Source organism: Syngnathus leptorhynchus, chromosome 8 (assembly GCF_054491065.1).
Source record: "Syngnathus leptorhynchus isolate UIUO chromosome 8, UIUO_Slep, whole genome shotgun sequence".
Lineage (NCBI taxonomy): Eukaryota > Metazoa > Chordata > Actinopteri > Syngnathiformes > Syngnathidae > Syngnathus > Syngnathus leptorhynchus.
In genome coordinates this window covers 11,373,069-11,388,494 of record NC_141202.1, presented here as the reverse complement: position 1 = coordinate 11,388,494, position 15,426 = coordinate 11,373,069, and the positions used below count along the sequence as shown (strand labels likewise).

At 45.1% G+C, this 15,426-nt stretch overlaps 1 protein-coding gene across 3 annotated transcripts; it reads right to left on the bottom strand.

Moving 5' to 3' along the window:
* Positions 1 to 215: 215 nt before the first annotated feature.
* On the bottom strand, positions 216 to 15,306 carry clstn3 (calsyntenin 3). Of its 3 annotated transcripts, none has more exons than XM_085918433.1 (19): positions 15,057 to 15,306; positions 14,208 to 14,274; positions 12,048 to 12,170; positions 11,752 to 11,962; positions 11,478 to 11,686; positions 10,694 to 10,843; positions 10,304 to 10,489; positions 9,842 to 10,129; positions 9,078 to 9,190; positions 8,276 to 8,435; positions 7,440 to 7,487; positions 7,031 to 7,179; positions 6,712 to 6,860; positions 3,420 to 3,646; positions 3,143 to 3,304; positions 2,764 to 2,909; positions 2,540 to 2,669; positions 2,230 to 2,414; positions 216 to 1,803 (listed from the first exon to the last, which is right to left on the bottom strand). In XM_085918433.1, the coding sequence occupies exons 2-19, from the start codon at positions 14,272 to 14,274 to the stop codon at positions 1,651 to 1,653; spliced, it is 2,856 nt and encodes a 951-aa protein (XP_085774559.1). In that variant the 5' UTR covers positions 15,057 to 15,306; the 3' UTR covers positions 216 to 1,650. The 3 variants fall into 3 exon arrangements, with proteins under 3 accessions (XP_085774559.1, XP_085774560.1, XP_085774562.1); XM_085918434.1 differs by having other exon boundaries at positions 2,230 to 2,411; XM_085918436.1 differs by lacking the exons at positions 216 to 1,803; positions 2,230 to 2,414 and having other exon boundaries at positions 2,764 to 2,848.
* Positions 15,307 to 15,426: the final 120 nt, after the last annotated feature.

The window sequence follows — 15,426 nt, the reverse complement described above, 5'->3', positions numbered from 1 at the left end:
AGTCCGATTAATTGCAGTGACTTATATGCAAATATTAAAGTACAATGCTATTTTCCATATTTTGCACTTCATGATTATGTCTGCAAAATAATTTGATATAATTCAATGTACAGAATAACCATAATAACATACAACTTAACCATTTTTAAATGTCTATGATTTCGGAATGAAACATGCAAGATGTGAAAAAAGGGGCTTCTCATGGAGACGTCATATATTATTTTTATTATGAATTTTCTCACATTGTTCAACAGTTTTCTCTCTGTAACTCATCAACGCTGTATCAGTAATTACAGGTAATGTTCCAGTAGTGAGCGTAATACAATATAATCTAAGTTATTTCAATGCAATGATTACTCCCTTTTGTGACATCACACTCGCAAAAAAAAAACAGGCTTTATTTTTATTTACGGACATTTTTTCTTTTTCTTTTAGCACTGCACAGTGATAGGCTACACAGACGGACGGCAAGAGACACGAAGGTGGGGTCAGTGTTGGAGCTGGGGCAGGTGGGAAGCACAAGTTGTACATTCACTGAAATGAAATATCAAATGATGGAAGGAGTAAAATCATGGAGAAGAGTGCAAAAGATAGCGATGCCACATTTATGTACAGTTGAAGGTATCACAACAAATGTGCCTCCCATTTTTTTCCCTCAGTGATTCCTATACTGACAAATTGTTAAATTACAACATTATTACACACAAAAATAAGACACACTCATCAAGCCAGATATCGTCCTCACCACGACAACTACTATTATTTTCCTACTGATTTCTCGATGCTGGAATAGGTGATGAACAAAAACTGGGAAATGACCATCAGCTCCATCGCCCAGTGTGCTGAAAAGTGGCTGTAATAATAAGATTTCATAACAATAATAATGATCATATTTCTCATTGTATGTACATAAAATTCATTACAATCAATACAGTCAAAACCGCCCAAGCTGAGCTGACATTCCGGAGACAGCCGGGTGACAAAAAATAATTATCTCGTAGGTTACGTTAGTTTTTCTTTCTTACTGATTCATTTTTGAAAAGTGACCCAAAAAAAAAAAATCCTATAATATTGACCACTTGCTCTTTAGCTATTTTGTCAGAATACTCCAAAAACAGCGTGTCCCTATTTCTCCTTTGCAGATGAAAGTCTTACGAAACCCGAGCGCTGATCACGGAATGTGTCGCAAAGAGGGAGGGGACAGCTTGTGCGCAGACCTCGCGGTTGACTCTAATAAATTGTGCGTGTGTGTCGGCATGTGGAGATCAGATCAGAGCCTACGCCGACGAGCAAGGATTCAATTGTGTGTTCGATAACAAAATACAATCGTTTTTTTTTTGTAAAACAAAGCAGCCGCACTCATCCAGCATCGCACTATACAGACACGTTATTATTAACGGGAGCATCTCGTGACGTCCACAAATCGTTTGCGTGGCTCAGGCAGATCAATTACATTTGAGTGTATACATTGTGCCGCTGAACATCAAAGTGGAAAACGAGCGAGTGCCCGTCGTCGGCTATAGGTCACGTATGGCGTCGAGTATTACATCGAATGTGTTGTGCGTGGTGTGTTTTTGCAGGTATACATTCCGTACATGATCGTGGAAGTGTTGCTTTCCGTGGTGGGGGGGTTGGGGGGTTACATGCAGCTCAGTAGCGACGGGCGTTGCTGTCCCTGCCCTCCTTCTTCAAGATGATCCGCTGGTCATCGCTGGCGTTGTCGGGCGACTCGGCCACTTCCTCTTCGTCTTCCTCGCCGTCTCCCTCCGTGTCGGCGGACATCCCCAAGCGAGACTCGTAGGACTGAGAGAACAGCAGAGGTGGCAAAAGTGGGCTTACAGAAAAGAGTCATGAGATTTGATCATATTTCTGAAGAATAAGATGTTAGAAAGCTCAAATTTGGATCAGTTGTAATTTAGTAAAGAGACCAAAATGTTAAGGAGAAATATTCTTGAATATTTCCAGCAGAGCTGACCATTTTCTGTATTTATGCAGAAAAAAAACATTTTCTAATTTTTGCTAATGTGTCGTAAAATAGGCAAAAATGTTGGATCACAATTTTCCAAAGTAAATGGAAATATTTTATATGGATTCAATATCAAGCCGACTGATTTGTCATGAAAGTCAACATAAAAAATAGGAACACTAAAAAGACAAAAGGGTCATCTTGAATTCAATCAATTTCTGGACAGCATCAGAAAGCAAGCAGCCCCACGCGTCCGATTTTACCTCCATGGGGTTGACGATGATGGTGAGCGCGGAGTCGTCCCACTGGCCGCCACCCTCCTTGGCGGCCTCGCGGGCCTCCTCGCTGCGGCGGTGGATGGAGCGAATGCGGAAAATGCCCAGGATCACCATGACGACCAGGAATCCCACGCACACCATAATGATGATGGTGGCGGCTCCGGGGACTACTGACAAACAACACGGCACAAAATGGCGAATCACGCTCCCGCTCTGAAGATTGACATCTTGTGGGAGGCAACCGACCACAACATCGGGACCACTTGCACAAGAAAAATGGCCGCAAACATGTCACCTGAGTTGCGATGTAGACTGGGCAAGGCATGTCCGCTGAGCTCGCCTGCGTGTTGATGGAGAAACTGTTGCTGGGAAGCCATCAAGTGGGATGGGTGGTACATACTCTCCAAGGAGTGGAGGAAGTTCACCTAGGAGAGGAAAGAACAACTCAATTAGAAATGAACACTGCCAGTGATGACTATAGATGTCAAATATTGTAAGTTGAATGAGAGGTCTCCTCACCTCCAGAGTCAACTCATTGCTGGTGTATCTGCCGTTCATCTCAGAGCAGGACAGACGGAAGCGTCTCTCAAAGCGGGAGGAGCTCCTGGACAGACGGTAGCGGACTGAGCGAAGGACGTCTTCGTATACGGAGATAGATTCAGCACCTGGGGAGCCAGAGCAAAAGTGGCAGGGCTGTGCTTGAAACGATTTAGACTGAACCATAAAGATGGACCTGAAAAAATGAATCTTGAAAAATGAACTTGTGAGATGAAAGCAAAAAGAACGGAGTCACATGACCTTCTATGCATTGACTGAGGCTCTATCAGACCTGGATCAGAAGTGGATTGTCTTTCAAGTGAACTCATAATGCAAACGAGATGTCGATTGTTTTATTGACCTGTGATGGCGATATAGGCGGTCGTATTGATGATCTCCAAGCCCCGCTCTCGCACGACATCCATATCGACCAGGAGCTCCTCGCGCTCCAGGTCCAGTTCCTCGCCAAGAGGTTGAACCTCGCAGCCGTCCAAAGTGTGAGCCACGGCGTCGGACATCAGCGCTGCCAAACCATGCATAAAAATTACATAAGCCCCGTTTCTAGATGATGCAGTTCAGATTTCCGTCATCAGTTCTCAACGGCAGACAGATGACAGAGGATTGTTTCTTGGATTTACCGCCGCCTTCCATCCCCTGCGCGGCCGTGTTGACGGCGTGAGTGAGCGAGCAGACGATCCGTAGCTCGGGGAAGAGGTGGACGCCTCTTGGGGCTTCGAAGTCAGGAGCGGGGCGAGCCAGATGGGGACCGACCCCGGACAGAGAGATCTGAGGAGCGTCAGGCTGGAGGACCACCAGGTAACCTTCCAACGGCTTCAGGGACAGACAGCTCTCCTCGTTGAAACATCTGCAAGGAGGCGAGAAACAACTTTTTTTAGCCAGTAAATACATTTTGCCAGGATCAACAGCTCTCCATTTCGCCTTCATCTCTTTAAGACGTCACCAAAAACAACTTCAGGGACAATCCTAATCCCAGTCAAAACGGTTGAAATTCTCTACTTTAGCCAGCAAATAAACTGAGCCCAAATAATCAGCTTCCTCTTTTCCTGGCAAAAACTACACTCGTCTTAACTAACAACATGCTCAAGAAGCAATTAATCAATGAATTGATTTTCAGAGACAAACTATTCTACTTTTGCCAGCAAACACTTTGAGCCTGAATCAACATTTCCCTCTGTTAGTTGCTGCCAATGCAAACACTGCTTTTTGGCACCAATTTGTCATGACTTAACTGACAAAATGCTGACAAAACAATTCACTCCATTTTGGCTAACTAACTGACTTTTATTACCATTCTTACTTCTTCAGCCAGAAAAACAGTTGGGCTTAAATTAGCATGTTGCTTCATAGCAAACTCCAGATTAAAAAAAAAAAAAAAAACACCAAAAAAAGCACACTTCCTTTTGAAGTCATTTCTTCACAATTTAAGAGTAAGCCAACTTCAACATTTCCCTTACAATAATGTGCCTCCACTAGTCTTTGCATTTGTGGGATATGAGTCAAGCAACAAAATGCATCTTTTTTTTTAATCCATCACAGGGGACGGCCATTTTGCCCCTGGGTGTGGATCCAAATGGGCACAGGTAACGACCAATCACAACTCAGCTTGCGAATGCCACATGACCGAACCCAGAAAAACAGCTGAGCTGTGGATTTTGCTGCTTAATTCATGTTCCACAAACACAATCTTAATCAGAGTACCGTGTTTAGTTCAATCTTTGTGTTGCCTTCCACTTAAAACAGGCAAAATGACTTGGAAACTTCTTTCGGAGGCAATTTATGTTAAACCTAAAACAAGAGCGCCCTCTTCTGATTTCGGCCAGGTAGCGCATAGAGAACAGCTCTGCCTTCAATACCAGGACGCACTCTTGTTATTAAATACTGCACCATCAATATTGTCGTACATATGTCATGTTATTTAAACATATTTATTCATTTGCGCGATACGTCGGCTCGGCGGTATTGGAGCGCGGATTAACCACAGCGCGCGTGAATGCGTGCGTTACATTTCTGCTATCAGAGTGAGCAGCTGCTTCTATCGGCTTCTCCAGAAGGGCCTGCTGTTCAGCCATCTGGGTGACTTCCTGGCCCCAAATCAATCTAATCTTCACACATGCAATAAGTTGAGGAGGGGGGGGTCATATAAAGAAAAAAAAGAAAGAAAAGAAAAGCCATGGCGAACTTGAGCTGAAGCGAAAACAATCTCGTCATGACCTTGAATCGCTGGGACAAAAGCCTTTCAGCACAAACGTCTGGGCTGGAAATCATCCATCCATCCATCCATTTTCTATAGGGCGTGCCCTCATTTGGGTCCCCACTGAGTTGGAGCCGATGCCGGCTGACTCGGGCCGCCCCGGACAGGTCGCCAGCCAATCGCAAGGGAAATCATTTTAATTTTAGAGAAAGGCGCAATCTGCGCTCAGGCTTTGAGTTTGATGCGATCTGCCTTGTCAGTGGCCTACTTTTTTCCTTTGCTCTTGCTCTAGCTACGGTATAAATATAAATATAAATACGCAGCTCACCGCATACATGCACTGGACTGCACTAATCTGAGAGGGAATTAATATTTCACCAGCTAAAAGCGAGGGCTAAAGCAAGAGAGAAAGTTGTGTGACTCTGGAGCAAGCTGGAGCATTACCCAAGACACAAGACCGGAGAGTTTGGCGATTTCTGATGATTGACGAAATGTTCGAGCGGCAAGTTTTATATCCTGAAAAGTATCCAACTAAAATTAAAAAAAAATAATAATAAAAAAATAAATAAAAAAATCTGCATCTCCTATTTCAACCAGGTACATGTGATATGCAAAAATAGACTCCTGGAATGACCCACTTTTGTTCAAATGTGACACTAATTGGACCACTTAGCAGATATTTGCTGACTTGCCAACTATTCAGTTTAGTGAGAAGTTATGAATAATGATAGCGCTTGTGGCATTTTCAAAAATGAGCTTGCTAGCTCCGGCTCCACCCTGAAAATGGTGTGACATTCCCAATTTAAAATCTGTTTGGTTAAAGAAGGTAAAATAGTTTTAGGAACCTCAGCCAGCAATTTTGATTTTGGAAGCCCTGGGCAGATTAGATTGACATGGCAACACATTGAGTTTGAAATCTGATTGGACCAAAAAATAAATGTACATCCAAACTGTGAATAGACTGGCGAGAATACATTCATCCAATTTCATGGAACAAATCTAATTTAGGTTGCAAATGTCGTGCAGTGCCGGTATTGTTTTTGGCCAACTGTGTTAAAAAAAAAATTTGCAAAACCATCTACCTCCCACTTGCAGCTTTGCCCACACGCTATTTATTTCATGCTGCAATCATGCAACCGTTTGGTATTCACAAGAGTTTCATCATCCCATCTTTGCGCTATTTGAAAAGATAATTGAGCGGACATGGGGGGGCCGCCAATTGAATCACCTGGCTTTGGCAGAGCTAAATAAACAAGTGTGCCACCTGCAGCTTGTCAAGATGAGCACAGGTTGACTTTTGGGGCTGAAGCAAGCAATCGGGAGATAAGATACATACTTATCTCCACGTCATTATTAACTCTTATCAGCGGTGAGGCAAGGTTCATGTTTGATGGGTTCAATTTGGAAGGAGGAGGAGGCGTGACAGGCCCTCGGAGCGACACTTAATATCCTCGAGGCGCTAAAGTCTGCCGGTGTAACATTTCCACCACAAAAGCTTCCACTTTCACAGTTTGCATCATGACAGTGCATCCCCTCAGCTTAACTTCATTTTCTATTGATTCAACAGCCGAGTGGGGAATAAAAAGTCTATTATAGAAGCTTGGCAAACCGCGCTGCGTTTCTGGCCCGACCGAGTTATTGCAAATGAAATAAGTCTGTCCGCTCGTTCGCTCGGCATCGAAATGTGTTGCGCGGTGATAAGAGGCGGTGGGGGCTACCTGAGCGAGGTGGTGAGTTTGAGGGGTCGCACTCCGGGCGTGGCGAAGCGGAGGGAGTTCCTATAGGTCACCTGCTGCACGGCGCGGTTGAAACTCTCAATGTCGTCCCCCTCCAGCACTAACGCCGACTGACTGGGGTTCACGTGCACCTGGAAACATCCAACGTTTTTACATGAATAAGAGCCTTGTAATATTTCAGCCCAAAACCTTTTTTTTTTTTCTTGTATACACTCAACAAAAAAGTGGAATATAATATGAAATGGCATCCTATCCCTCCTTGCTCATTTACATGCCGTCAGATTGTTATGAGGCCTAATACCTTCATCCCGGACCCCAACGTCTCAAGGTCTCCAAAGTCCAGACCCTCCCTGCAGGCGTACAGACACTCCACCACGCTGTGAGGCTCCACGCTGCCCGGACGCACCGTTACCCCCGACAACAAGCCGTGGTAACCTCCGGCGTATTTCACTGAGATCACACGAGCACACGCCTCAAGAAAATGCATCACCGCCAACCGAACCCAGACATCAAATGAGAGACCTTCAGGGACATACAGGACTAAAATTGTCAACAAAGAGCTTTCACACATGCTTCTATATTTTTTTTCTCGCTCACACGCTCCCAAGAAACAGGACTGAATATTCACAAGAAACATGAGCGTGTGTGTGTGTGTGTGAGGTAATCCTGAATGGCGTCCCTGACGGTCCCTCACAGAATCTTTTCTTTACCTTGTGGGATGCTGTTGTTCCCGACCTCCCTCTGCTTGTCCTCCGGCTCTGTGGGGAATAGCAATGTGGGTGAGAGGAAAAAAAAAAAAAAGACAAACACTCATCAAAATGCATGAAGAAGCTGCAAGGTGACGCCTGAGCGGGCCACAGAGTGACAGCAAGAAATGAAAAATGAACAATACAGGAACAAACAAACAAAAACAAAAATCTAAGAGGGAGGGAGGATATTTTGACATGCACAGGATTGGAATTCAATAAGAAGCCAACGTATACAATTGCTCCTTTAGGAAATGTAAAATTTGTGGCGATGTCACAAAGGAAATATTACTTTTTCTATTTTCATATTTGGAAAATTGTGCACCCTGATTGATGCTGCCAATGTTTAGACGAGTGTTGCGTAAATGCTTTCTTGCTGCGTTTCCACCGGCTGACTAAAATGGTTGAACTCGACTCTGAGGAACTCTCTTTGGCGTGATTTCATTCCATCTTTGAAGTCTGTTTTTCTCTATCTTATCAAGTAGACGCTTGCACGCTGGTTGTTTTTCAGTCTTGATAATTGGTAGCCAGAGATTCAGACATTTTAGCTGCTAAAAGAGGCCGATAGCTACCCGGCCATCATGCTGTTAAGCCGAGTTGAATAATTGATGACTGTGTTATATTATTAGCCCTCAAAGATGCAAAAACACATTGGCTAAATCATAAGCAAGCAAAGCGTGTAAAGGGTCCCGTGAGAGTTCACCGACACGCTTGATGAAAAGTTCAGACGCCGTGATTTACATCCGCGGTCACCGAATGCCGGACCGAGACTGAAGAAAAAATATTTGGTCCGCTCTCACCCCAGCAGGCGCCGATGGACATCCTCTGGTGGGGGGCTGGGTTGGGCAGGGCGCCGTTGTCGTGGATGAGAGCGGGGTCGAAGGTTACGCCGTCCACGTACAGGGTCACCGAGGGGAACTGGACGCTGAGTGACAGGTGATGCCACTCGCTGTCGCACACCTGGCGAGAACACGGGATAGCAACAGCAGTAAAAACCTTTGAAATGGTGTTGGGTACTATTTCAAAAAATATATTTAAAACGTGCCCTTTTTTTATTTTAATGTACTCTTAATTATTGATTATTATTTTTAATTCATATACTGCATTTTACTTTATAGACTGTAATTCAAGTAATATTTTTAGACGTTAAAAACACTTATTCATTATTATTATTATTATTATTAATTATTATATAATTATTATTATTATCATTATATCATTATATATATATATATATATATATATATATATATATATATATATATATATATTTTTTTTTTTTATTTATTTTTTTTTTTTTTTTTTTTTTTTTTTTAATTGGATTCCCTTTCTTCCTTTTGCTAGCTAATTAAAGGATTAATCCCTTTAAATGATGGCCAAGTACTGATGGTTTGCGTTGATCTAGCGGGCAGGGCGGAGGGGTGTACATTAACCAGGTACCAGACAAAGACAAAAGAGATCCAAACAAATCTTATTTGATCTCTGTATCAGCTTTAATGTAATCCTCCTCAATCTGTCTGGGGCGGGCGGCTGCAGTCAAAACACAATCCCCCAGTCCCACCACTAAAGCCTTCTCCCACTCCGCTCCACCCCAACATGTACCTGCTCCAGTTTCCACAGGAACTTGACGGGCCGTGCAGCCGAGACATCGGGCCAGTAGAAGAGAGAGAGGCGGCAGCCATGCACGGAGAGCGAGTAGTGGGAGAACGAGTCGTCTGTGGAGAGCAAGATGCAATTCATTTGCGGGTTAGAGCGCTCGGGACTTTAACGTGACTTTTCGAGGGATTTCTTACATTTCTTTTCAATCTCTCTTTCTCAGGGCAAACATTCAGACATTATTCACTCAGAGGCCGCGGTGGGTGTGCATTCTCAGTTTTTGTTGTTGTTTTTTTTTACTGGAGTGTTTGGAGGTTAAGTGGCTCCCTCAAGAGCACCTTGCCCACTGAGGCCGTAAACAGTGCGCGCTGAGCACTCACGGTGATAATCCGCTGGAGGATAGCGCTGTGAAATAACGTCCGAGAAAGGCCAATTTGCCGACAACAATGTCAAAAATCCATCTTGAGAAGCGTCAAAGTGAAGGGTTGACCATTCCGCGTTTGCAGTGAACTATAAAACAGTCCCTTGATCCCTTGACGCTCACAACAATAAAGATGTGAATTACAGAGAATTACATGGCAGTTAAAGAGACTTAGTCCTTTAGCATTTAATAAACTTTACAATCGGAAGAAAAAAATGGCAAAAATTGGCTAAATTGAATTCAAATGTTTGAAATCGGCAAATTTTAAAAGGAGCTAACGTAAGCCGATTAAATCGAAGTATTAGCATGATTCTCATAAGTTCAAACGATATTTGTTTCTTCAACTCACCATTCTTGACAGTGCTGCACACGATGGTCTCCTCATCCTTGCGAGTAGCTTTGGACTGAGCGGCAGCCGGCTGGATGTTGGTGCCCCACCTACGCATCCATAGCTGCAAGGTGAAATGGTCACCGGACAGCCCCGAGACCACCGCGTCCGGCACCACCGCCACATGGTTGGACCCATTGAAGGAGAATACAAGTGAGGAATCCGAGGAAGGGAGGGTGGGGAGGGCCGCCGTCCAGTTGGCTGCGGGCGATGGAGGCGGGAGGAGGTCAACCTCACCCCGAACGGCGCCTGGATAAAATGGAACCAGTAAACACCAGAGGTGGGGAACTCGGGTCTTGACACACGACTTGAGTTAGTTAAACTCGGAATCCCGAAATGTCTGTTGGCCACCACGCCAACAACCGAGAGTGTATAAAAAGACTCAAGAGAAACAGCCGGGTCAGGTTTTTCGGATCCACGCACCGCAAAGGCGTCGCACGGAACGGTCGGAGTAACTGTCTCGGTCGCAGCCCTTTCCGATGTGGCCGGTCTGAAGTTCTACGGTGGCCTGGATGTTCCACACGGTCTCCTCGCAAGTCTCCAAGTGCAAGGCGGGGAAGAGCGGGATGCTTCCCGAGCCGGGTGTGTACTCCACCCGCTTGGTCCAACCTGAAACACAACACAGATCCAAACACTGCAAGAAATGCCGCCCCGAGAAATGCTACGTATTAAAACTAATGATTGGAATAACGATTCAACCATTTGCATTTCCAGAGCCTTCCTTCAAGGCAAGCTGACTCACATCACCAACCAGCCCACGTAGCTCCCAACCCACTGCGATGTCATCTACGGGTGAAAATGATAGCGCCTTACCGATCCAGCCGGGCTTGCAGGAGGGCTTGACCGTGACCGCCACCTGAGCGTCGGCCTGAGCGCGATTCTTGCCGCAGTCGAAGGCGGTCACCCAGAAAGTGTGAACGCGCTGACGCTTGGAGTCCAGCGGCTCTGTGTTCTTGATGTTGCCTAGGGCGATGCAGACAAAGAAGGAAGGATGATCATTGGGGAAAAGAATCGAGCGCTGACTTCCTTCCTTGACAAGCATTTGTTCCTTCTTAAAAATAAAAGCAGCTTTTAATGACGAGAGACAATAATGTCACGTCGGACTACTCGGCAAATTGTGCAGAGTCACAGTGAGCCGGTCTTCCTTCCCGCTGCTTTGTGTTACAAAAACAGCAGGCGTTGGCTGTCTGTCTGTCTGTCAGTCAGCCAGCCGGCCGACCGGCCGTTGCGGTAACGAGAAAAAAAGACGCAAGGGAATAGACAGCGAGATCACCTGAACAGCTGCTGCAGTGTTTATGCAGAAATTCACAACAATAGTCTGCCCACACTCGGTCTATTTTCACCGTTTTGCTTTAATACGTCGCGGGGGAAGGCAATTTTTGTTCCCACTTATACGTGAAAATAAAGAGAATTTAAGGGCTTATTACAAATGTAATTACAAGTTTGAGAACGACTGAATTGATATCAAATCAATTGTCTCTATTGAAATGAATCAAACTGCTGTTAATCTGTTCCACACCACAAAAATGGTTCCATGTTTTTCACGTTTTCATTACAATCCATATTTTTGAGATGCTACTTTGGAGATCTGTCTCACCATCGTTATCAATAGCAAAGGGCACGTTGGGAGTGATGATGTCGTAGAAGCAAATCTGGCTGTACTGCGGGGAGCAGTCGGCATCCAGAGCCTCCACACGCACGATGCGGTCAAAGAGACGCCCCTCCGGGACGGACGCCTCATAGCGACGCTCCACGAACACGGGGGAGAACTCATTGACGTCGTTGACACGCACGTGTACGGTGGCCCTGAGGAGGTAAGCAGAGTTGGAAGAGGGCGGGGCCGGATGTGACCTCGGGAGCATCGCGCTCACTTGTGGGATTTCTTGCTGTTGACGCCGTCGGGCCCCTCGCCGCAGTCGTAGGCCTGGATGGTGAAGCTGTGCTCACGCTGGCTCTCGCAGTCCAAGGGCTCCTTGGAACGCACTAGTCCCTCGCCGGTGGAGCGGTCCAGCACCACCGCTTCGAACTGGACCGAGCCGGAACCCGAGGGGCCGTTGTGTACCCGGAAGCCACAAATTTCACCTGATCATGGAGGAGAACTTGTTATGACATGCGAAGACTTGGAATTAAAAATGTGTAAGGTAGCAGATGTAGCGTTGGGAGGTACCGGCGTAATGGAGCGGCGCGTCTTTGTCCAAGGCGAAGAGTGGCGGGTTGAGAAGGACCGTGTTGTCGTTCTCCATCACGATGCCCTGGTACTCCGTCTCGATCCATGGCTTGTGCTTATTGGCTGAGAAGGCCAAATGATAAAACATATAAGCAAGTAACAATGGGTGACAAGTCGCTGGACTGCTCTGTTTGTCTTGATGCGCTGCCTCATCATTTGAAAAATCCAGTCCTCTTTTTTTTTTTTTTTCTTTTCCCCAATAGGATAAAAAGATTTTCAAGTTTTTACAAATTGGGTTACTGTTGAGCAAATACGGTACCCGTCACATTGTCACCACTTCAATTCTCCTTGTCCAGTTCCTGCCCGGTAGGACAATTAAGCCCTTGACAAAATGTAAAAGTTTTAATCACACACTCATCTATCTCATCAATCTGCCCGCCTGGGCTCTGCGACGACACAATAGTGAAAGGACGCAAGCTCTTCAGGTTTCCTGTGAATGTAACCTTTAATTACCAATTCATTATTCATCCTTGGGCTGGATGTTCAGTACGAAAGAATCAAAGGCGAAGTTAATGAGCAAGAAACGAGGATTGTTGTAAGCCCGTCTTGGCTGTCTTTTCTTCTTTTGAAATCAGGCGTACACCAATGCTCATCTGAGTGAGGAGGTTGCAAAAGTTCCTGTTTGTCAGCATTATTTTCTTTTGTAGGTTCTCGTCTTGGATATCGTACATACATGCGGATGACTTGCCTCATGGTGCTGGAGGCCAAATAAAGTCACAATTATCCAATTTGGGCCACGTCTGCTCCTCTATATCTACACTCTCTTTTTTTTTGGTCATTTATCTCGCTTACCGTGGCACCTCCGCCCTTCTGCCAGCTCCTCCCTCCATGTCGCATTAATCTGAGCATCAGGCGCATGGATTACATTCCGGATTACAGATTGAGAGGCATTCCATCGTTCTGTTTTGTTTGGCGCCGGTCGACTCTCTGTCACTCGATCTCGCCACGACACGCATGGCGCTCGGCATGCGCACACATACACACGTGTCTTCACCTACCCCCCCCCCCCTTCACCCCACCTGATCTCACATCCTCTTCCTCCCTCCTCGTCTGCGTCTTTTTCAACCATGTCTGCATCTCCTCCTGTCACTGCTCTTCCCTCTCTCCCTCCTTTGCCTTCATCATCATGTTCCTTGTCTTTTCCCCAATGGTCCCCTCTCTACACCAACACCACCCCCCACCCCGCCTCGGATGATCTTTGGAGAACAGACTTGCAATAAGGAGGAGGATAAATCTGATGTTTGAGGAGGAAATTGAGTCACGCACATGACGGACACTCGCCAAACTCATGACGGCCTTTTTATTAGGTAGGATGACGATACAGTATAGCCGCAGTGGGCGTTAGTTAAGGATGGGAAACCTAAAGTCCGGGGGTCATACACGGCCCCTCGAGAAGATTCGATTGGCCCGCCATGCATTTTTAAAAACAAATATAACCTCAGAAGAATTGTCATACAGAAAAACACACAAACCTCAATCAATGCTCATACTCGAGAGTATACGTTCCCCCCCCCCCCCAAAAATGCAATTCAGCAATAAAGATCCAACGAAAACATCATACCAACTGCACAAAATGCACACATCTATATGTAGGCCACTTCATTAGGGACACCAGCACAATTAGTGAAGCAGGTTAATATATAAATCATAATTTTATACTAAGTGTAAAATAAAATAAGTAAAAATAACACATGAAACAAGAAATGTTTTTTGCATAAATTAATCTAAAAAAATAAAATAAATCAATACATAATTGTAAATTTAAAAAATAATAGTAGTAATACTATATCTTCTGTATGAGAAAAAAATACATTGTACAAAAAACTATATACATTATTGTTTTGAATTTATTAATAGGTGATTATTGTAAGAAATGCTATGTAAGTATTTTAAGTAGGATTCATACTCTCAGGAATAAATACACTATCCAAGTACCTTGATCACAACTACGCAGTTTTGTTAAGTCTTCTATTTTTGTATTGGGTCTCCTTTAGGACTGCGCAGGTGTAACTAATGCAGCGGCAACGCATCTAAAACAAACTAAAAACAACACAACACGTCGACATGAGTAGTTAATATCGATCCGGACGAGTAACTGACCTTTGTTGCCACTGGCAACGGAAGTCAAGCAAAGGAAGAGGAAGGAGAGACATTTGATTGTGTCCATCTGGGGGAGCAGAGGTGTAGAGGGGGGGTAGGATGGGGGGGGGGGGGGATGCATGCAACAACAACTCATTAGCACCCCAGAAGAACAAACACGTAGGTTAAACAAAAAAAGACAACATGCAGGAACGAGCATATTTATTGTTAATGCACAAACCCAATAAAAGGTTTGCTTTTTAATTCTGGCTCTGCTTGACACACAACACCTGCAAAAAAAAAAAAGTTGGACTTGACCTTATATTGGTATTTTGACAATATTTCATATTCTACAAATACATAAATGACTATATTTGTATTTGGGAATGTGATACCACCAAAACATACACTGTATATAAAAATAGCAAAATCAGAGTTTTGCAATTTGTGCCAATGTGCGTGCGACGTCAATAAATGGACAAAACTGCGTGTGAGTGTGTTATGGATCTTTTCCTTCCTTTTAATTGTGGTTTGTCCGATTGTGGCCGTAGCTGAGAATTGATTACTCAAAGGAGGATGGTGCGGAATGCTGGGTACTGAAGGTCCAATATGCTGCACCTCCTTTGGATAAGCAATATTCTACACCGCATTACCATCCTGGACACATATTGATGTCCAGGAGGGCCTGGCCGTGACAATGCATGTGCTCCCCCACTTGTAATGCGACATGACTGCGTGATAGTGACACACATGCGAACAGCAAGGAGGAGGCTTCAATAATGGCTGCCCGGTTAAAATAAGGTGAAATGTCGCAGCCACTATGATTAAGATGATCATGATAACGATGAAGAAAAAAGGTGTTGAGATTACCGTGTCAGCTGCGGCAGTGATGCCTACTCGGTACCCACAGCCTTTTTTTTTTTTTAGCCTCGCAGCATCCGCTTCTCACGGTTCCCCGTGCACACGTCCTCGTCTAGAGCAGTCCAGAAGCTCCTGGTGGAAGTGGAAGGAGCTGGTTGGTTGGGGAGGGGGGGAAAGAAGAGGACAGATCGGTGTGTAACTGGAGCGGTGCCCTTGTTTTCTCGTCTGTGGAGAAGGAAGGAGAGATTGAGTGGGAGAATGTTACACTGGCGTTCCCCCTCCGCCTCCTCCCCACCCTCGGTGTGCGTTAACCCGCCCACACTGCGTCCTTCTCCGGCTGCGTCCTCCCCTCTCAGCTCGGTGGCATACTGGTACTCCG

Excerpts from the sequence above, each read along its gene's own strand:
- clstn3 (XM_085918433.1), bottom strand. The coding sequence starts at position 14,274 with ATGGACACAATCAAATGTCTCTCCTTCCTCTTCCTTTGCTTGACTTCC. Across the intron at positions 11,963-12,047 it reads CGCGCCGCTCCATTACGCCG|GTGAAATTTGTGGCTTCCGG; the intron begins GTACCTCCCAAC and ends CTCCATGATCAG. Across the intron at positions 3,647-6,711 it reads AAACTCACCACCTCGCTCAG|ATGTTTCAACGAGGAGAGCT; the intron begins GTAGCCCCCACC and ends GCCTCCTTGCAG.